The sequence below is a fragment of the Thermobia domestica genome, chromosome 12 (assembly GCF_964235325.1).
Source record: "Thermobia domestica chromosome 12, izTheDome1.hap1.1, whole genome shotgun sequence".
Classification (NCBI taxonomy): Eukaryota; Metazoa; Arthropoda; class Insecta; order Zygentoma; family Lepismatidae; genus Thermobia; species Thermobia domestica.
Genome location: NC_137465.1, coordinates 70150052 through 70172952, shown reverse-complemented (window position 1 = coordinate 70172952; position 22901 = coordinate 70150052). Strand labels below are relative to the sequence as shown.

General features: G+C 36.7%; 1 protein-coding gene across 2 annotated transcripts in view; it reads right to left on the bottom strand.

Annotated features, from left to right (window-relative positions):
* LOC145666503 (G kinase-anchoring protein 1-like) overlaps positions 1-16531 on the bottom strand; it is an 85898-nt gene extending 69367 nt beyond the window's left edge. Inside the window, exons 1-2 of one of the 2 annotated variants that reach the window (XM_081733773.1) lie at positions 16194-16531; positions 2129-2278 (exon numbers count right to left, since the gene is read on the bottom strand). In XM_081733773.1, the coding sequence (XP_081589899.1) occupies positions 2129-2278; positions 16194-16388 (345 nt within the window). In that variant the 5' untranslated portion in view covers positions 16389-16531. The remainder of the gene's footprint in view (positions 1-2128; positions 2279-16193) is intronic. The other variant, XM_081733772.1, reaches the window with a different exon arrangement.
* Between the last annotated feature and the right edge of the window lie 6370 nt (positions 16532-22901).

Below are 22901 nucleotides of genomic sequence, written 5' to 3'. Positions count from 1 at the left end.
TCAAAATTTTGACTGGAAGACCAATCAGAAAACGACCATTAGGAAGACCTAGGCGCAGATGGGAGGACAATATTAAGATGGATCTCACAGAAATAGGAACACAAAGTAGGATCTGGACCCAGTTAGCTAAGGATAGAAGTCAGTGGAGAGCTCTTGTTAACGTGGCATTGAACCTCCGAGTTCCATAGGCCATAGAGTTAGTTAGTTAGTTAGTGCTTCATCGCCCGGTTGAAAATGATGGACCTGTTGACGGTGGAATGGATACAGTCCATCCTGACGTAATGTTCACCAGACGCTACTGTGTGGAATATGGAGACGTGACGCAATCCGTCTTGTGCTGGTGGTCAGGCTTCGTTCTACACTCTTCAAATATTCTCTTTTAACTTCAACTGATTGCATGACGCCGCGATCTGATGACATCACACTGGGAAATCTTCGAAATGTAAGACACGAAACATGTTTGTAAAGACTTCCGGTTTGGTGTTCTGCCCTGGAACATCGTCTTCTGTAACCCTGAGCAGCTACGTTTCCACTTCCATTACCACGTCAGTATATTCTTCATGTGTAGATGTATGCTTCATTTTTCTTACAATTTTATTCACAAACTCAACTATCGCCTCTCAAACACACCGCAGGACACTGGCATGCCTCTATCTCCTCTTACTGCATTAGTCAACACTATCCGAATCTGTTGTAACTTACTATTCCATGAACGAAATACTAGTGCTGTCACCTATCGCCACACTTTGCCCGTTCTGTGCATTGTCCAGTGTCAGTGTTGTCAATTACTCATCGTGAAAAGGGAAGGAAATTTGTAAAGTAATTTAAAAATATAAAAATACATAAAATAAAATATAATAAATAAAATAACTCAGCTACTTCCCTCTCGTCATTATTACGATCTTAAAGTCCATTTCGTTGCCATTTGAATTAGGTAAAATTATTTAATTCTACTGTAAACAATTTTCCTTTGTTTGTAAAGTACACTTTGGTCATTTCGAATAAACATTTGTCGTAGTTATTATTTATTAGTAGTAGTCGATTACAAATTTTAATTACGTTCAGATTACATTACAGTATATTACATTACACATTTTTTTTATGAGTTTGCCTTTTGTCTTCGATTTTATCATGATTATCCATTTCCATATTAGTTTCTCTTATCATCAATTGGCATACATTATTTCTACAGGACGACTTTTTTATTACCAGTCACTAACGTTAATGTTTTCTTTCTCATTCATTATGAAAGCTAACCTCTTGAAACTTTTCATCGATGTTTGACATACAACGGGTTACGCTGTGCTATTATTATTACTTTCTAATAATCATTCATGCAATTTCCACAAATAATTCGTCCAAAAAAAAAAAAAATTCGTGCATCAAGCTTTACTTTTCCAAAGCGGTGTATCACTTACCAGAACGGAAAATACATGCCAAATTAAAATACTTTTCGTAGGGAGATGTCCAAAATAGTTAACAACATGAGACTTGAAAACCATTGAGAATTGACCCTATGATCATGCAAACTTTTTTGCTTAAAATCATCCATACTATCAGCACTCATACTTTCACTTCCTAATGAATCATCTTCTATAATATAAACAGATATATTTTTTTTTTTAAATTCAAATACAAATGTTTATATTTAATCACAAATTCGAAACAGAAGAAAAAAAATCATGTAAAGTTCTTGAAAACGAGTTAAATTTCGCTGGATTAACCAAATGTAAAAAGAAAGATTCTTGTATGGTTTTATATTCACAGCAAATTTTCAAATTTTCCTTATCAAAAACACACTTCCCCACTACCACTTAACTTTCTGCAGCTTCATTTTTTGATAACAAAAGCACTTATATTAAAAGAAGAAAAAAAAGGCTGATACAGTTTTACATCATTAATCTCCATGTCAACGATGAGTATCATTCAGAAAACCCGTAAATTAACGAAAAAGAAAGAGTAGTACCAGCTCACGTCCAAGCATAGCAAACTGAAATCAACGAATATACATTAACTGCCAGTAGCAAAGTAATTTTCCCCATGTACGCATTAAATTGCATATTTCAATAAATAATTTTATTGCTAATAATGAAAAACTAAATAGCTTGAAAACAAGTAAAATATTCACCTCCATATCTCTCTTTTTCCACTGTTCCCATTGATCCTCTGGGATAGGTTTACGTTTGGAGTTCTGATTTTGGCCTTGACTTCCATCTCCTTTGTTCTGGGACTTGCCCTTCGCTTTCGCAGAATTTGTGTTTGCAGCTGACGGCGTGACCTGTAAAGCAAATATTAGAAATTACAGGTATTTGTAGTCTTGCTTCAAAAAATAGCTAACTTTCCTTTATTTTATTTTAAACAGCTGCAAATAGTATATTTACTTAAAAGCAACACCAACGAAATAAAGAATGTACATCTTCAATAATAGGAGAAGTTCAGCACTCATATAAGTATCCAAGTAGCAATCCAATTGCAGACGTTTCAGCGATAAATTCTCTCCTTCATCTGTCTAAAGAATCGAAAATCAGGAGTAATGCTTAAGTAACTCATAATTACTATTTGTACAGGGATGATGAATTATCAAATTTGTAGTTCTTCAAGCAATGTTCATTCTAAATAAATAAATAAACAAACTGAAAAAGCGCCTTGATGATGGCGAAAATTTGTCGCTCAAGCATCTACAATTGTTGTTGGTATTGCTCGGTGAGTGTTGAATTTTTATTATTATTATTTGATATGCATCCTATTATTTTATTACAAGATTCGGTCAAAAATGGAATACTATTAAAAGAAAAATCAATTTCTTGTTTTCTGAACATACTGCACACTAAAACTTACTGCGAAACACCATGTATTTACCTGTACCATCAACTCCTACCAGCAACTAGTTCATACACGATACATTCACAGCTTTCAGTCGAGGAAATTTGAAAAATTGAATCAACAATATATAATTTTCATAAATATATTTGCAAAGTTGTTCGAATCCCTTGCCGAGGATCGCCTTTAACTACTGCCTACAGGACGACAGGTTTCTTACAAAACTCTACAAGTGAGTATACTGTGCTTGCTTAACTCATTTTCATACTCATGTCATAGGCTACTTATATTAACAGCACTGCAATCTTAGAATCCTAACACCGAATTACAGTTTAAAAAGCTGTAAAGTAAAGGCTTTTGTTCTGTTCTTATTTCTTTCTTCTTTTTTTAAATTTGTATGTGTGTGGGAAGGAGGTATGTTCCTTCATTTTCCTGTACGGTTATTACTGTAGCAGTAGTCGCAGTACGTCATATGTTTTTTTTCTTTTTTTTTTTCTTTTTTTTGCAGAACCTATTTTTTTATTCAACATGTTTATTGTACTTTAGGCAACACAGTAGCACATAAAAGACGGAATCTGATGTAATGCAGCTTGAGCCACTACTCAGTTTACCAAAACTTTGTGAATTCACCGGGAACTAACCTCAGGATAATATGTACTGCTAATACACATTAGTCGATTTATTATGGAAGCGTACTTTTATATATTTATATACAGGTATGATTGATTTAAAAAGGATATCTGTTGTTTAAAAACACTATGAATGCAGAGGATTGTTTCAAGAATTTTGACTCAGCAAGCGCATTATAGTCAACCATTTTTCTAATAAAAAAGATTGTTTGGTTTATATCCGACTGATTTCATAAACAGTGCATATCACCTGCGTAACTGCACCAGAAACATGAAATTGTCCTCACTATCAGGTAACTCAGTTTGCAGATGCTTTGGTGCTATTGAATTGCCATCAAAAGTGAACAATATTTGGAAAGGGTACATCATGGCTCTTTTCTACTTCCATGTCTACTCGGTTCATCCCTGTCATTGGTTACGCGGTACGCAGTTGCAACAATGTTACTATTTATGCGTGAAGTAACCGTAGGCCTCATCCAATGTGGCGACCAGACAATGAAAATATAGAGAATATGTTTAATCATCGGAATGAGCAGTTACAGATATTGTGGAAAGGGAAACACAAATGAAACCCACGCATAAACATCCGCCACAAAACAGGTTCGTTTGACGTTACCAGCAACGCCACATGTTTCGTGAATATGTCAACTACCACGCCAGGAGAATCCACCCCCACAACATGACATATTCCAATGATTAAATCTGGCGCAGTCCGCTATCAGCTACAACCTTCGTGGGTTGAGAGAACCTTTTCCCGTGCCAGGGGAAGATGAAAGTACACCAGGTAAGCAAAAATGTGAAGGTGAATGCTGCCGACACCTAAGAATTCATCATGATCCCAAGAGATGCGGATCCACATCAACTATGTATCCATTTATACTTTTGGGTTTTACCATACCAAGAAGCAAGGAATGGAAATCTGTGTTATTTCTTTTCATGACATTTCTGACAAAAAGCCCTGACTTCAGCCGAATGGATTTTTGCCCATTTGGACTGTTAACATGATTTCTACATCATCTCACTAGTCAATGAAAAAAGGTGTAGAGAGGAATGGGATAGAATTTCTATATCTGTCTTTCCACATAGTTTGTCGCAGTGAAAATTGTGATGTCGGACGACGGTTCATAATCTGGTAGTCCAATGGTAACGGCACGGCTTTTCACAGGGTTGCTAAACTTTGAAAATCGGTCAAATATAACTTTATGTAACTCTTCATTTTATTCAGAAATTCAAAAAATACAACTGGATATGATTCTATTAGGAAAAAAAGGCGGCTCGTAACATAAATTTTATATTGAAATAATGTTATCAAGTAGCTATTTAAAAATATTTTTAAAATTATATGTCTGCTTATAAACATTTTTATAAAGTTTATTTGCTGCCTGTCAAACAAAACATTTCAAACGTTCAGGTTTTGTAGCTCTTGAATGTACTATTTATTTCCAGTATTGTTGATTAGCGGCAATAGCGTCCATTAAGTGCTTATGTGTGTTATACAGAAGTATTTATTAATATTAAAATTTGTTTGAAACTTTCTTCAAATAATTATTAATCTGTAGTTATGTCTTGTACATCATTTATCAGCAAATGTCAAGATGTTTCCAATCAATTTGTTACGTTCGTATCTATCAAAAGTTATAGTTAAGGAAAAAAGTAGAAGATATGGCTTTTCAAGGGGTTCTACTGTTTAGCTTAAGTACGAAATGCATAGGTCTATACACTATTTTGGAAATAATATTAGGCTTTCTGAGTAGCAATCGAATTGTTGAGGTCCGATCCTCTCTTAGATACTTCTTCTTAAAACCTTTTATTGTGATGGTAACAATAAATACAAGAACTTGACCAATTGTCAATACTCTGCAATAATGATTGTGATATTTTCATATTATGACATTTTGAAGAATCTATTAGGAAGCTTCTAATTGTACCCTAATTATCTTAGCAGGCATGGTTTGTACACCATTGTATTTACAATGAAGAAATCTAACAAAGGACATCATACACATATGTCATGGAGCCATAAATTCAGGAAAAATCAGGCAAAGCATTGCATGGGATTTTCCCGAGAAAGAAAAATGCTTTCAAAAATTAATAGGAACAATTATCGGGTCCTACATTTAGGTCCTTGCATGAAATGTACCTACAAAATACTCCGTGTTCTATATTTGCCAAGTTTCATATCGAAATGGAGTTGGTAGGTATGGAGATAAAAAAAACTGCACACTGTGCATTTTCGAACCATGTCCGGTAAATGTGAATTAAAAAATAATAATAACAGCAAAGGCTTCTAAAAAGCTCCTACTCGTACATTTATTATTTTAGATTCATGGTTCGTTAAGTCAATCTTTAGAATGAAGCCTAAATCTTTCCATTAATAATTAACGGATTGTCATGGATGCATAATTCTGGGAGGATTTGGAAAAAGGTTTCCGTATTTTAATTGTTCTTCTTTTTCCAAAAAAATTCATATTTTACACTTCAGAAATCCTATTACGGCCGGCCCCACATTTAAGTACCTCGAACAATGCGTTCAAATCAAAACGCACCGAGGTGCAGTCTCCCTCTACTCTCTTTCCCTTCCTCTCCTTTCCCTCATATCCGCTCACTGCAAGTACATATATATATATATTACACCAGGTTTGTAAATATGAAACCGGAATTTACTCATAGATTGGCGTTAGCTGTCACTGTGGTTACCGTAAAACTGCGTCCTTGGCGCCTCTTGCTTGTTTTAACTGCTGATAACGATTTGCAACTCACAACCAGACAAGTTTTATGTCATAGCCTAATGTTTAATAGCATTAAACATGACGCAATTTGTACCTACAAACTACGATTTGCGGACAGCATTTTTTTTTTTTTTTTTTTTTTTTTTTTTTTTTTTTTTTTTTTTTTTTTTTTTTGTTACCAGTTGAAGAAAACTGCTGCAGAATCGTATCACATGCTTGTCGAATCTTTAAGCTTAATGTCCCACGATTATGCCGGCTAGACTAAAGGAGACGGTGATGATGAGAAATGAATGAAATGCTGGAATGAAGAAAGTGGGAGGAAACGGAAGAACCTCAAGGAAACCCACGTACACAGTGTTTGTCCACCACCAGTTCACTTGGCGGGAGCCCAAGCACCCGGGACCCCAAGCACCAGAGGTGAACCCTCTACCACTAAGCCACCGCGGCTCCGCATTCTTGTCGAAGCTTATGTGATTATGCTCTTGGTAAGTCACAGTGCTATGAGTGGTTTTAAAAATTTGAAAGCGGTGATTTTGACATGAGAAACAAAGAACATGGAAGACCATCGACGAAGTTTGCAGACAGCGAACTGCAAGCTTAACGCAACAACTCGAGAATTAATTAAATGTGACACAACAAGCAGTTTTCATATGTTTAAAAGCCATGGGTAAGATTCATAAGTGGGAAAATGGGTTCCACAAGCATTGACTGAACGACACAAGGAAAACCGAAAAACCATTTGCGAAATTCTGCTCGCCAGGTACAAAAGGATATCATTTCTCTATCGAATTGTGACTGGTGAAAAGTAGATATATTTCGAGAATCCTAAGCGCAAAAAACTCCAGGGGAACTGGCGACATCGACTGCAAGACTAAATCGCTATGAACGGAAGACAGTGCTTTGTGTTTGGTGGTATCAGAAGGGAGTGGTCTATTATGAACTGCTGAAACCTGGCGAAACTGTTAATATCCAACGTTACCGACAACAGATGATCGATTTGCATCAAGTTCTGCGTGAAAAACGACCAGAATATGACCAAAGACAGCATAAAGTGATTGTGCTTTACGATAATGCATCCTCACACAGAGCAAATTCGGTCAAGGAAACGTTTGACTGGGATATCCTTCCGCATGCGGCTTACTCACCTGACTTGGCGCCTTCCAATTTTCACTTATTTGCATCTTTGGGATACGTACTTGCTGACCAGCGCTTCACATCTTACGGAAAATAGCTTGATTGATTTGCAGCGCAAGAGGAACATTTTTTTTCGGCATTTACATACTGCTGGAACGATGGCAGAAATATATCACTAGCGATGGCAAATACTTCGAATAAAATAGTTCCTAGCATTGTTATACAATCACTGTGTCTTTTCTGTATATAAATTCCGGTTTCATATTTACGCACCTGGTATATGACTGGCACAACAATGAAAGAAGCGACAAAACAACGGAGAAATGCTTATCGAGCATTTGGAACACATCTTAATAGCTCCCATTATTCACCTAGTAGTGTACCTTCCAATTTTTCTTCTTCCGCATATTTAGAATAAATCACTTCGAGAATACAAAATAGCTTAAGTCATTTTTACAAGTGTTCTTTTATTGTCGTTTTGTGTCTCAACAATGATAATTTAGCATTTATTGTAAATTTTATCGATACTTATAGTCGCCTACCTATCCTCCTGGTATCGCTATTTCTTATTTTCAAAATTAACATTATACGTATATAGCTTTAGTCACTGCACTTACTTTTAACTTCTTATTTTTAATTCTGTTCTGTTATTTTCAGGTGTCCTTTCTGATATATTGTTCTTAAACACCAAGCCGGTATAACCGCTACACAATAATTTATATCACCATGTATGCATTGTGACTAGATCAAACTATTCTTCAATAAGTAACCAAAGCTTAAATATTTATTCAAATTTTTTCCGCTCGTAACAAATTAAAATGTAATAAAGGTTTTTAACTAATTTTCTGATTTTATTTTTATTTTATTGGTGATAATATCATCCCAATCTCTATCAAGATTTCCTTTACCGGTGTTTGGTGATGAATGTACACCTCATTGCGATGTTATGACTGCTTACATGCCGGTCTTGCTCGACTTTTGTCAGAATATGATCCACTTTTACTGTGATTAGTCGTTCACTGAGAGGACCATCTTGGACATCGAGATTTCCTTAACGAAAGCGACTATATCATCTTTTGGATGTTGTTTTTGTCAATCTATCTTCCTAATAAACAGCACATATTTCTTTGCCGGGGTGAACAGTGCCAAAAATTTCTATTTGCGTCTTTATAGAAATAAAATTGTAAACTGTAGCGTAGTTTTGCGGAAAGTTCACTCACCAATACCTTACGTCTGATTAAAAATATTCCAACACTTCTTTGCACATCTACTAGCTTCAACTGTCATATGTTACCAAGTTCAAGTCTGTTCTTGACATTTTGGTGTCCGGAGTACTAGCCTGCCTTCCATGTAAAGTGTAGTTTGGGTTGATTTGTGTGTGCCAGCGTATTTCTTCTTTAGTACAGTACTACTGCAACTGTCGCGAGTCATTTTCCTTCTTTTGATTGGACTACTGTGGTCCTGGCATTTTGTAGGCTACCCTTGGCGATGGGGGATCTGGGGAGTGCAGCTATGGCTGGGTTATCATGAGTTCTAGCTCTGTGCTAGAATTTGCAGACTCTTTGCGACTTATATACCTGAGATTTGGAACGCTAACGCCATCTCGTGCACGAAAGTCTCAATATTTTAAAGATTACCTGATACATTGAAAGCCTGTTAATTACACATTTCCATACTTGTTGATTTGTAACCATAAACTAGACCTAAGTTTCACCAATCTATACGCCCTAATATCCATATTTGTCGAAATGTTAGCTTTAACCTGCCACGGATGACCTGAAGTGTTAGAAAGATTTGAGTTGTTAAATTTGGAGTTCCTCTCAGCAGAAAGGCTACATGAGACGTGGACCTATAGCTTAACGTCGGATCCGAACCACATAAGATCCCGCCGGGAATCGAATCAGGTCTCCTATAGTGAAAACGCGTACTCTAACACAGCCAAGAGTGAGGTCCTGAAGTTCTGTGTACGACGTAATCACTAAATTCACCTTCAAATAATCCTTGCTGTTTGTCTAAAATTTCATTTTTGGCCTTCCCTATCAACTAACGTAAATTTGTTCCCCTTGTTAGCTTTGATACACCAGTTTTTTTAATTATTATTATTATTATTATTATTATTATTATTATTATTATTATTATTACGGTCCTTAAATTTTTCAGGACCCGTTCTAATTTTGGCCTCATTGCCTTTTGAAACTATTACAAATAAAATTATCGATGGTGCTTTAACATTACATTTTAAAATTTTCTTATCCCAGAAGAAAGAATGAGCGAGTGATTCATTCATTCGAAATATATGAAAGAAGAAAAACTGGAATAAATACTATTAGGTAGAAATGTTTTTAATTCAATATACTACAGGGTCGGTTTTAATGTAAACACACTGTACTTCATTGATATATAGCGAATATAAGTAGTAGTTTCAAACGATATTGCGACATTTTGAAAAAAAAAAAACATTTAAGAAGCTCTTGTTCGTGCCCTAATTATATTAGATTCATCGTTCGAAAGTCGCTGTCTTTAGAATGAAGCATGCTTTCGAGTGATACCATACACATACGCCGTAATCTACAAATTCGGGAAATTTTCCCTTGAAAATACGTTTAAAAAAAAATGGGCGCCCATCCTAGGCCTGTTTTTCCCATTTGGTGGTACATGGACCTCTCCAGGTCTTGGAGCAGATTTATTGGCCATGATATTATTTAACTTTCGTATTTTACAACACACTCAATTTTGCAAAACCACCATTTTATACGCTCTCCGATAGGAATCTGCAGATAATAGAAACAAACTGCAGTTGAAAGTCTTCATTACCGACAAGTCTGTCATCAGCTATCAATCTAACATGTAACTATTTTTTAGAACTATTTTTTCTGACCTAAACTCTTGGTGAATATTCCAGTGTATCAAAGTTCATCCAATTTGTAGTAGACATTTGTAATATCAAAGTTTAAATTTTTGTGACAGCTATCTTCATTCAGTATGGTTACTCGTTACATTTGCAGCCTGACCGTATTCCTATCATATTCAAAAATGAAATCTTTAAGTTTTACGTCCCACGGTTATGCCAGTTAGGCTAAAGGAGACGGTGATGATGAGAGATGAGTGAAATGGTGGAATGAAGAAAGTGGGAGGAAACGGAAGAACCCCGAGAAAACCCACGAGCACGTGTTTGTTCACCACACCAGGGACCCCAAGCACCGGAGGTGAACGCTCTACCACTGAGCCACCGCGCTCCCCTCTATCATATTCAGAATTCACTTGTTTTAAATGAAAGCATGATTAAACACTGGCTCTTTAAACACACATAGTGATTCTGGTCCACAACTGGATACAGAAAACAATGAATTGGAATCTAATATTGTTGATTTGTAACTCAGTGCTTGTTCTATCGTCAGTACATCATCAACTCCTATTACATGTAAAGTACCCAAAAAAATTGAAAATATCTTTGTACAGCAATGATTACCTTAAATATAGTTTCATTAAAACGAGGATCATTTTTGAAACCAAAGTCCATGTGTTCTATGTTCTATGCTATGATACTACTGCTATATAATTTATGAAGCCAGTGAACAACGTAATGAGTTACGGCATTATTAGTCATTAATAATCTTGACACCCTTTCATCCACTGACTTTAGAAGGTTTACAAATGGAACACTAAATTTATGTTTCTGTATAACGTAGAAGAAAAATAAATTAGGAACTACAATTACTGCCAAGTTCTTTATGTAAACTACTCCTTATTCTTTTTTAAAATTGTAGAGCGTTCACTTCCGGTGCGTGGGAACCTTGGTCCGATCCCAGCTCGCGTCAAGTGAGCTTTATGGTGGACAAACACCGTGTGCGTGGATTTTGTTGTGGTTTTCATGTTTCCTCCCACTTTCTTCACTCCATCATTTCATTCATTATTTCATCATCACCGTCTCCTTCAGCCTAGCCGGCATAACAATGGGACGTAAATCTTAAAGTTTTTATTTAATTTTTTAATTCTTTTTTTTTCTAAGGTACTCACTACCTAGAATAGTTGTTTAATATTCATACTACATTCTACAACCATGTATGACTATGTATAAATTAAATCAGACTTATTCAACACAATTAATTTACACGAAAAATTCGAGCACAGTTGTAAGTGTCTTGAATACTACTATGTCCGATAGCATTTGGTAATTACCGAGATACAGAAGAACACAAAATTTATAAACTAAATGGAACGCTTCTGTGAACGGACAGTGAACAATTATACCTCAGAACGACTAAGGAGCCAACCAATAGTAAATTTTTTCTGAGAAGTGCCTCATCATTTGCAAATATTACAGCTAGTAATTCAAACGGATAAGAATTTTATATGCATACATACATACGAGTTCGCAAAAAGTTGGATACATATTTATATGCCAAAGAACAGTGCTATAATCAATTATTATTCTTGATAAAAATTGAACTAACATTTCTGTATTCCTATACCTGAAATATCATTATTTCGAATATTTCGGACGTTATAGAAGAATTTCAACAAGCTATAAGCACGCGATACTATCTTACTCCATACCGATAATATAATTTTAAGCATCTATGATCCCTGAAATTAGATACTGGCTAAAGTATCCGAAATATAAGAAATTATCAGGTAGTATATAAAATATTGAGCCTTTGGAGCATAAGATGGCGTTAGTTTCGCAAGGTCGCAGCGGGTCACGCCTAACGACGTTCGAAGCTATTAGATGTGCAATTACGTGTTGGAATTCTTACGCAACAGCCAAAAGATAGTTCAATCGTTTCGTTCGGGAAATTTCGGTGTCCAAGATGTTCCTGGCAGTGGGTGACAAACAACAATAAAAGCAGATGATTTTATGACAGAAATTGAGCAAGGCCGATATAGAACTAGTCACGAGATCACCAAGAACCTGAACATCCATCACGAAACAGTATTAAGCCATTTGGAGAAAGTTGGCTACAAAAAAGGAACTGGACGTTTGGGTAGCACATGACCTGACAAAAACTTTTGCTCCGTCAAATTTCTATCTATGAATCCACTGGAACATAACGAACTCAAGTGATTTCTTTAGCAGCTGATCACGAGTGATGAAAAGTGGAGAACCTGTGACAATATGCAAAAAAGATTGTAGTCGAAACGAGAAACCCAACAGTCTGTGGCAACGACCACACTCATGCCCAGAAAGGTTATGCTGTGCGTTTGGTGGGACTGGAAGGTCATTGTACATTACGAGCTGCTGCCTCCCAGCACAAAATAAAATAAATATAAAAACAAAATAAATAAATAAATAAATACATAAATAAACAATGTTGGACTAGGACTTGTATTATCGGCAATTAACGAGAGTGCACCTAGAATTTAAACAAACAAAAAAAAAAAAAAAAAAAAAAACGGAACAGGTCAACAAAAAGGGTGTGGTATACCACGCTGACAGCACCAGCTAGCATACATTTTTAACAACCCGTCAGAAATTAAGAGTACGTTGTTGGGAGGTCTTAATGCATTCACAGTACAGCCCGATCTTGACTTCATCAGATTATCGATTTGTTTTGGTCAGTCTCATCAGAACTCCCTGCATGGTATTGTTATAGTTTCAAAAGAAAAACTAGCTTTTTTTTTTTTTTTTTTTTTTTTTTAACCAGAAATCACGGAAGTTCTATACCAACAAGATAATGGTGTTGCCGGATGAAATTGCACGTAATCGAACGAGCTAATGCATATGTGGTATGGGGATGCTATTTTCAAATCACAATAAAGCTAAATGCATTCTTAATTTTGACTTCCAACGGCTCAATATTTTTCAAAAACCTGATATTTCAGCTACTAGGTCTACAAGAAGGTTAGTACAATTTTCATTATGTAATATGTATTTCATACGTGCTGTTAGTCAATACTATTTCTGGTTTTGCTGCTAATACGGAAATAAATAAATTGCTTGTAACATTATACGATTGCCACAAACGTTACTGCATTCGTTTTAATAATATTTCAGGGATTCTTCTTTTAAAAGTCTGGTAGGCAATAAGATAGGAAACGGCCGTTGGTTGGTTTCGAGTATTTCGTACCTTGTAAGTAGTGATGCTATTTAAATATGTGGACGATCTACACCTTCACGTAGAGTCCCTATCATTAAAGCTCCCATCGGGAATCCAAACTGGATGTAATGCACATTAATGGAAATCAGTTGATTGAATTAGGGTTTAGTTTCCATTTGAGCACAGAGGCTATATGAAACATGAACCTACAGCTTAACAGGGATTCGCATATGAGATCACGCCGGAAGTCAAATCTGGATATTCCGCATCGAAGACGTATACGCTAACCATATAACTACAAGGGAATTCTGTTAATGAAAATGATAACGTGAGTAAAAAATAATATGTGTTGATGGTCATTCAATTCAGCAAGGCTAACCTTAAGAAATGTAATTAAAAAAAAAAAAAAAAACTTAAGTCCCCGATTTATCGTAGTGGTACATTATCTACTACGCTAACCAGTTCTTCCCCACACACACCAACCACAGAATACTCATTCCTCACGTTGGTTACAGGAATTCGCATAGATTGTACTGTGAGTTACGTTATATACAGTCAACATAGTGTCTATATTAATGGATACTCATATTTAATATTGACATACACCGGTAGACATTAGGTTGCTTCAGTTTAAAAGTCTCGATGTAGTCTCCAAGAACAGTTGCTCTGGCGTGACTAGATACAAAGTACACGGAAGATCTGCGTTCAATTCTGGGCACAGATGCACTAATTCGTCTTCGGATTTCACTGAATTTACATTTACAGGGATTAGTGCGTAAAAATTTATTTCTTTCGTATACCAAATGTGTATATAATAGAAATAGAGGACTCACTTATACCGTCTTACTTCTGGCCATGCGGGTTTGTGATGAACAACCTTATGTTTGTAGGTTTTCTCGGGGCTAGCCTATGCTCTCTTGTTTTTTCCCACGTTATTATTTCACAAATTACTTCGTAATCACGCATCATTTGTCTTCTTTAGCGAACAGGATACACGGGTTGAATGTAAAACTAACAAAATAAATAGCCTTATTCTTTGAAATAAATAGGTTTACTTTTGCGTCGCGTATAGTTCAACGAAACTTTATTAATGCATAAACCTAGCATTGCTAACGCGCAAGCTCTTACGGCCGCACACCCAACTTCGACTTTCTTGAAACTAAATTAAGAAAACTGTTTTTCAAATAATTAGTCGTTCTGAAACTACACGATCCGTAGTTCATATTATCTCTTCTAAAATTTGTTCAAATGTACAGCATCAACCTCGTTTATGTGCATCCTAACTACCGCTAACTAACGCGCTAGCTCTACTGACTCCCTCCTACCTAGGAAATTAACGACACCTAGACATATAAATCAATCTGAAGAGATAATTGTTCATGTTGGTTTGTCTTTGACCTGGTCTTAGCAATCTAATTCAACAATTCAAAGTCGTTTCCATTATCTTTTTTACCTTCTCACTTCAAATAGCTGTTATGTGCATGATCCATAGTGAGGTAATACCCTTCGTTTGTAATAAATAAATAAATAAATTACATAAAGGGTCCAAAATTAACAAAACCTATAACACTATATCCTACTCTATTCCACCTTAACGTACCCTAAACTAACTTACATGTTACATCATTAATGTGTGGAGCCTTTCTGTGATATATTAGCCAAATTATAATAATCTATACATATAAAAATCAGTCACTATGTTTGTGACGTCTTACCTCTTGAACCACCCGACCAATATCGATCAAATTTTCAATATATGAGATGATATTCGGGCCTGGTATGGTTTTTATCATCACTTTGACGATGCAACTTAGGGGAGGGGAAGATACTTAAAAATGACCGATATTAGTGTCAAATCCATAGTTTTCGGTGTAGCTGAGACGAACTGTGACACATACGATGCACCTTAAAACCAAAATCTTTGAGTTTTACGTCCCACGGTTATGCCGGTTAGGCTAAAGGAGACGGTGATGATGAGTAATGAATGAAAATGGTGGAATGAAGAAAGTGGGAGGAAACGGGAGAACCCAGAGAAACCCCACACACACGGTATTTGTCCACCACAAAGTTCACTTGGCGGAGGCTGGGATCGAATCCGGGACCCGAAGCACCAGAGGTGAACGCTCTATCACAGCCACCGCGGCCCCACTTTAAAACCAAATTCAACCCTGTATGCCCAAAATGAAACGTATTCTTCCAATGTGAACAACAGATATTCTGCTAGTAATAAATAAATATCATGAAGATACATTTTCCTCAGAAAACCGTATTTGTAATTAGAAAGAAGCAATGATCATAATCAAATGACCTAGTAAATTAACGTCTGTTATGTATATGGAATCTCATATACAGGGGTCTCTCGTGCAGAGCGACAATTTTCCATACACATACATTTCATTTCTGTTGCGTTTGTTTTATAGATGTGTATACAAAGCCATACACAGAGGAAAACATACATTTAAGTACCTACAACAAAGAGAAAATCAAAATACTACTAGCGAACGGTTGCTGGTGGCGCACAGGTGAGAAGGTATCTAAATGGTGGCCGTCATAGTGATAAATCTCTACCAATGTCTAACCAAAACAGAAAAAGAATGCAAACCAGATTATGCATTTTGATTCATGATATGGAAAGAGAGTCCGTCTTTTTATTGAAGGTGTAAAAATGATTGCTTGCTAAGAACGTTCAGCTAAGTCGTAAATTTCCCTTGTACTACGCGACGTCTACTAAGGCCCAAGTGAAAACTTGCCTGATTGAAAAAGTACATGATTTTGGAAAACAGAAATTAAAATATATTGGTCATATTGTTACATATTTTTAAAACAATCGCTATTTTACTAACATCATTCTCTGGCTTCTTCTTCTTCTTCTTTTTGTTTACATTACTGTCTGTTTTCTGATTTCCAATGGAACCCTGCTGTTGTTTTAAATCTGTGCGTTTCTTTTTTTGACCCTTGGATCCTGCTGACTTAGACGGCGTTTCATCATCGTCATCCAAACTCAGAACAGCGAATCTAGAAGCTACTGCAGTTGCCATTTTAATACTTCACGCGTCTAAAGTAATCCAAATTTACTTGCACCTTTCAGAAACTACAAATTTCTTACTGTCAATTGTCACACTTAATGCATTGACCCCACTTATCTAATTTCAACTCGATTCACTCTGTGTGGAAAATCGATTCTTACATCATATCGAAATTGCTTTCGATTGAATCTGAAAACAATTTTTAGTAACCACGGAAAATCGTTTTCATCAAATACAAGACGACTCTTTCCGGCCCGTTCTGCCCAAAGCGAAATTTGCTTTTAATTACCGATAGTCGGTTATGCAGTAATAGTTACTTATTGCACTATTTTTGAGTTGCAATCCACAAAGCTTACGATGACAGTTAAGGAATTAAAGACACTTTCTGTAACGGTTTTCGTGAACGCAACACAAAACTTTAGATTGTATAATCGGCATAGCAGTTACAGCATTTATATCAATACTTTACTTTTATATTCGTAGAATTTTACCGAAGACTGGTACAGAAATATTCTCTTAGCCCACGGGAGTTCTGGCGAAATAAACGATAATAATAATAACACATAATGCCAACATAAATTGAAAATTAGCAGTTTTGTTGCAAAATGAAATATATTCATTACATCTGCATGTCATTATTTATCAGAAACTCACATTGAATGTGTTAATTTTAATTAAGGATTATAGACGACACTTATTAAGCACGACTCTGAAACTTATCAGTAACACATCAAAACGAACAATCATCATCATCATCATAGGTATTCTGCCTTTATTGGCAGGTTACTTGCCGCAGTTGAGAAGCTTCCATGCTCCACGGTCCTCCGCTAACCTCTTCGTCTTCACGTATGATCTTTCTGTTTTTATATGATCATTAATTGTAGTCTCCTTCGCCCCTCCCTCTCTTTCTCGCCACCATACCCTCTAGGACGTCCCTCATGATACAATCTCTTCTTAGGCAATGTCCCAACCAGTTTCTCTTCCTCTTCCTAATAATTAGAGATGGTATCGAGACGAGACGAGACTTTATACAGTCTCGGTTGATAAGGAGCGGTCTCGATCTCGTCTCGAGTCAAAAATCACCGTCTCGGTCAACAGATGCTTGTCTCGATCTCGGTCCCGGTCTCGAAGGCCGAGTCTAGGTCTAGTCTCGAAAGTCTCGAAATAAATAGTGTGAAATTAAAATTGTGAAACTATTATTATCGTACAGTCTGTCGTTTCCGCTTCTTATTTTTTTGACTTCATTCTTGACTTAGAATTATGGTATTATGTACCTCTTCCTAGCTAATTTGCTAGCGCTAATTTTTTTCATGTGTGTGTTCCAGCTTCAATCATCAGTGGGTATAACATACCTGGGATAAAGCAATAATAGTAACCCATATATCACTTTCAGCAATACCCAGATAGCACAGAAAACTTTTTCAAAATGTTTAAAAATTTGCAAAGGCAAATTAAAATGTTTGCAAAAAACTTGCCTTTTCAAATGAGAAAATTTGCCGAAAGTTCAATGCAAATAACGAAGTTGACGCTGGCTGAGTTTGCAGCAAAGTTGCCTCAGAAAATGAAAACATCTGCCAATACAAACGAAATGTTTGCGACTGCACAGCAAGAAAGTTTACCAGGACTTTGCTGCAAATATTTTGTGCAAATTTTCTTTGACAAAATTTCCGAAAATGAGCTGATGAATTTGGTGAAAATATTAAAAGGTTTGCAGCAACATTACAGAAAGTGTTTTCACGATCACAAGATCATGTTTGCTGCAAATGTATCAGATAATGTTTGCTGCAAATTTATAAAGTGAAACCTAACTTTATGAAACATCAACATTTTTATAATGTGGATCCGTCTTTTCTTAGTGGCAAGCATTAAACATCTTTAGCTACTTGCCAAAGATAAGAAACTTGCGAACGATAAACGCACAGACAAAGGATATCGCAATTTATCTACTTACTCAACGATCATATCCCTGTACTTACTCTCACACACATTCACAAAATAACGTCAGGCTGCCTGGGTCAATAAAAACATTTGATAAGAGACCAGTGAGTTTATTCTGGAGTCCTCTGATGTATTGGTTTTTCTCGATTCTCACTTCCCGCTTGTTTTGTCACAGTTGATGTAGCGCAGTGAATTCTGGGTACCATGCGCGCGCACTCGGTAATATCATCACATATTTGCTTTCAGCAAGTTTTTCGAAACAAGTTTTTTACAGAGTTGCAAACTGTTTGCGACGGCAAACTTTCGACGCTATATTTTCAAAAAAGATGCAAATTAATTGCAGTGGTGAATTTATTTTTATAAATCAGCGAAAATTTGCAGATCATAATGAAAGTTTTTAATAAATATTAAGAAATTTTGCCTTCGCAAACTTTCAGATTGTTTGCTCCACTAAACGAAGCAAAAATTTGCCGCAAGTATTCGTGCTATCTGGGTAGACTTTGTCTCAAATAGCCTCAGTACTGCTTATACAATTAAACACTATTAAATTAACTCCAGTATTATACAGTGTAACTACTTAGTATAGTTTGAAAAATAGTACTATAGGTCTTACTTAAGGAACTGGTTTTTCGCTTCTCCTGTAAAATTACGAAATTATGACTTGGTTTAGTTTATCTCTGAGGTCCAGATAAAATAAAATCATGACCATAATCATAATTAACCATTATCAACCCACTGCTGGATGAAGATCCTTCCAAGTCTTCACTACAACTACACTTCGTCAAACCTTCTTGTACAAGGACGTTTTCTAGGCTGTTTCTATCTCGTGGTATCATGTCTAGAATTGTTTTTGTTCATCGATCATAATTTCTTGCAATATGTCCAGCACATTTTCCAGTCCATGTTAAAAGTCATTTCATTAGTACCAGTCATTAGTTGCCAAATATTTCTACTGTATATATTTGGCCTACAAATAGTTCAAACCCGCTACTTTTGGAGCACAGACACGCTAGTTTTTGATCTTCGAATCTGACAACACTGACTCAATGATTTAAACAAACACAATGTGAGGACCTGCATTTGGTCTAGTGGCTAGCACGCTTGACTTCGGTTCGCGTGGTCCCGAATTCGATTTCCGGTGAGAGTATAGTTGAACGATTTATTTTCGGTCTAGTATATATGTGCCGAGTTTGAAGAAAATCTGATGACGAGAAACCCTTGTGAAGCTATCTCCTTTGCACTTCCACTTTATGGACTTGACGGTTTTTGCTCCAAAGTCTTCAACTCCTATGAAACCAGATTTTGTTTGGGAAATCATGCTTACTGAATTTCCATTCTTTTATAAATTTGCTTAGAGTATATGAGTCCTTTCAGGACTTACTACTACTACTGAAAGATATGCTTTTGCAATCAATCTCGATCTATTATTACTATCAAAAAATTTAAAGAACTCTTTAAAAAGCGTATCACATTTAGTGCATTCCTGGTCGAACCATGGTTTGTTCCTACGTATTTCCATGTTCCACGATTTTTCTTTTGTTGAAATTTTCATGCTCTCTGATTTCAACCCAAGTATCCTCATCACTAGTGCAGTGCGAATCTTCTAAAACCGAGAATCTATTCGAAATTTCAATCTGGTATTTCCTTCTTACGTGGCTCTCCTCTAATATCTTTAAATTAAATCTATTCGTTTTCACACATTGAATATTTCCTTTATTCAACAATAATCCCTCTCTCTTATTATCGCTGCAATCAGGCAGTGCTTCCAGATATCAGTGTTACAGTTAGCTCCTCTAAACCACCGAACATCAGTTATGCTACACTGTCTTCTATCTACTAAAACGTGATCAATTTGATTGTGTTTTTCCGTCTGATGAGGTCCAAGTATATTTATGAACGTCGCGATGCGGGACTTTAGTACTCTTCTCGATAAGGATTTTTTATATATATATATATTGCGAAGTTTACGAGTCTAACACCGTTGTCGTTACTTTGCTTATGCAGACTTTCATCCCTATAATCAGTTTGAAAATGATCTCTCGTCCTACTTTTGCATTGAAATCCCTTAATAGAATTTTCAAATGGTTATCGGAGGAGTTAGTCAAATACCCGTTCTAGTTCCTCGCAGAAACTGTTTTTTATATCGTCATCCTTATCTTCTGTTGGGATATGTACATTTGAAACAATAATATTACACCACCGGCCCTTAAGAGTAATAAGAGAAAGTCTATCATTAACAAATTCAACCTGCTTAATTGCAGATATTCGTTTGTGAACGAAGAACCTTGTTCCTAATGGGTGATTGTTATTTCCTTCCCCGTAAAAAAACATAAAATTTCAGGACTTCGTAGTTTCATTTTTTTCCCACCTAACTTCATGGACTCCCACTAGGTCCTTCCTGTATTTCCTTAACTCACTCGTTACAGATGTTAACATCCCTGCTCTCTAAAGACTTCTAATATTCTATGTTCCAAATCTCATGTTCATTTTGTGTTGCTGAGGTCGTGACAAGTTATCAGTCCTGTTCGAGGCTTCTGTGAATGTTTCTGAACAAGTACATTGTTTTAAATGAACGAGATTGTTAGCCGTACGCCAAACCCCCAAGCTGGACGACCACCACTTCTCGTCTGTTTGCGTTTGCTTAAGCAACTAAATGGTTTTGATGTTTAATTTTCGAAAACTAAATATGACTGCAAACTCACATAATATTCATGAATGCTCGTTAAGTAGTAATTATTTACAATTTTCAAATCGTGCCAAGAGGTTAAGGTGGGCGCTTCTTGTGTGAGTGGTCTCAGTTTTGATCTCCAACGAGCTGCGTTGGACCTTGGATATAAACCAACGCAGCATTTTGGATACCACTTAAAGAGTAGCTCTGTTTATTATATTGCCTTGGTTTTAAAAAGTTCAAACAATCTATTATTAGTACTTTTAAGTTAATATTCCTCATCTGGCTGAGTTATTTATTTCTTTTTTTTAGGGTTAAGCCGGTCAAAGGGCTACGTCCTTTCTTCGGTACGAGGATTATAGGTATGGGGAATTTTCTTTATTTGTAGGGGGCATTGAGGGTTTGGAGCATGATTTTATTTTATTTTATTCTTAGTTGTGGGCATCATTTATTTTTAATATATCCTTGGAGACATCAATTTGCAGTAGGTAGGTAGCATTTACTATTCACTATTGCTGTAACTGGAGGCCGGGCTATTGTTATGTTATGAGAGATGTGATGAAGTGCAGGTGGACGTCATAAACACAAGTGTAATGTTAGTATGGACGAGTGAATGGTTATCTTCTGACCTGGGGCGTCACAGGGCAGATGTAGGCAGGTGAAGCCCCCTGCTGGCAACATTGATGGAACACTAGTGCAGAGATGGATAAATGCAAGGACTGATATGAGGTGGATGGTAAATGGCAAAGTCGGCCTTTTGAGGGTCATTGTCGTCTAAAGTGTTATGGTAGAGAGTGAGAAGATGTTGTAGAGGAGTGGCTTGGTGACGTGGGGGAGTATCATGTATTATGTCATGTTGAAAGGTGTCTAGGAATATCGGATTTCCTTTTGCAATGACTTTTGTAATATATTTAGTGCGAAGTGTTTCTAAGTGTGGTAATATTGTTGGAAAGTTGATTCGGTGATAGAGGTCGGCAGTCGGTGTTGGTAGTTTGATACGATAAGCTAATCGGAGAGCATGTCTTTCGGAGATGGCGAGTCTATTATATAGTTCATCAGGGGCAGAGATCCAGCAGATATGGCCATGTGTGAGAGCAGGTCGAAAGAATACTTTATAGGTCGTAACGACAGTGTCGGTATGTAAGCCCCAGGTTGTGCCCACTAGTCGTCGGAGGAGGTTTAAGCGGCCTGTGATCGAATCTTCTGTAGGTGGGGTGGGACCGCGCCAAGGTTGGACGACGACAAGCCTGGATACTTTTTGTGTCCAAGCTTGTCGTTGGCTAACCTTGTCGTCAGCGACCCAAAATGAGATATGTCAAAGCATCTCGGGGTCGATCCCGACAAGCCTGGACACCTTCAGGAATGTGTCCAGGCTTGTTGTTGGCCAACCTTGTCGTCAGCGATCCAAAATGAGGTGTGTCCAGGCTTGTCGGAATCGACCACGACAAGCTTGGACACCCCAGGAATGTGTCCAGGCTTGTCGTCGTCCAAACGTGTCGTCAACGACCCAAAATGAGATGTGTCCAGGCTTGTCGTCAACGACCCAATTTGAAATGTGTGTTCCAACAAACTCTGGGGCATAGTTAGGTCTTTTCGATCCCGGCTCACCCTCCGTGAACACCAAAGAACCACTACTTGTGGTATAAAGCACAGAATTTTCCTTTGAAACCTACAATATAAAAAACAAATGAAACCTCCGGAGAAAGGAGGAAGAGGATGACCCCAACAAATTTATTACAACAAATAAAAATGAAACCATAGCATATTTTTAAACAGAAAAAAGGACATTCCAAACAAAAAGAACCCAGACTATGGAGGAGTAACAGAGAAACAGAACTACGCGGGCATCGTAACAAAAGCACGCTCGCTAACACACAGGTATCACGTGATCGGCCAGCCAGGCCACACCCACAGAAACA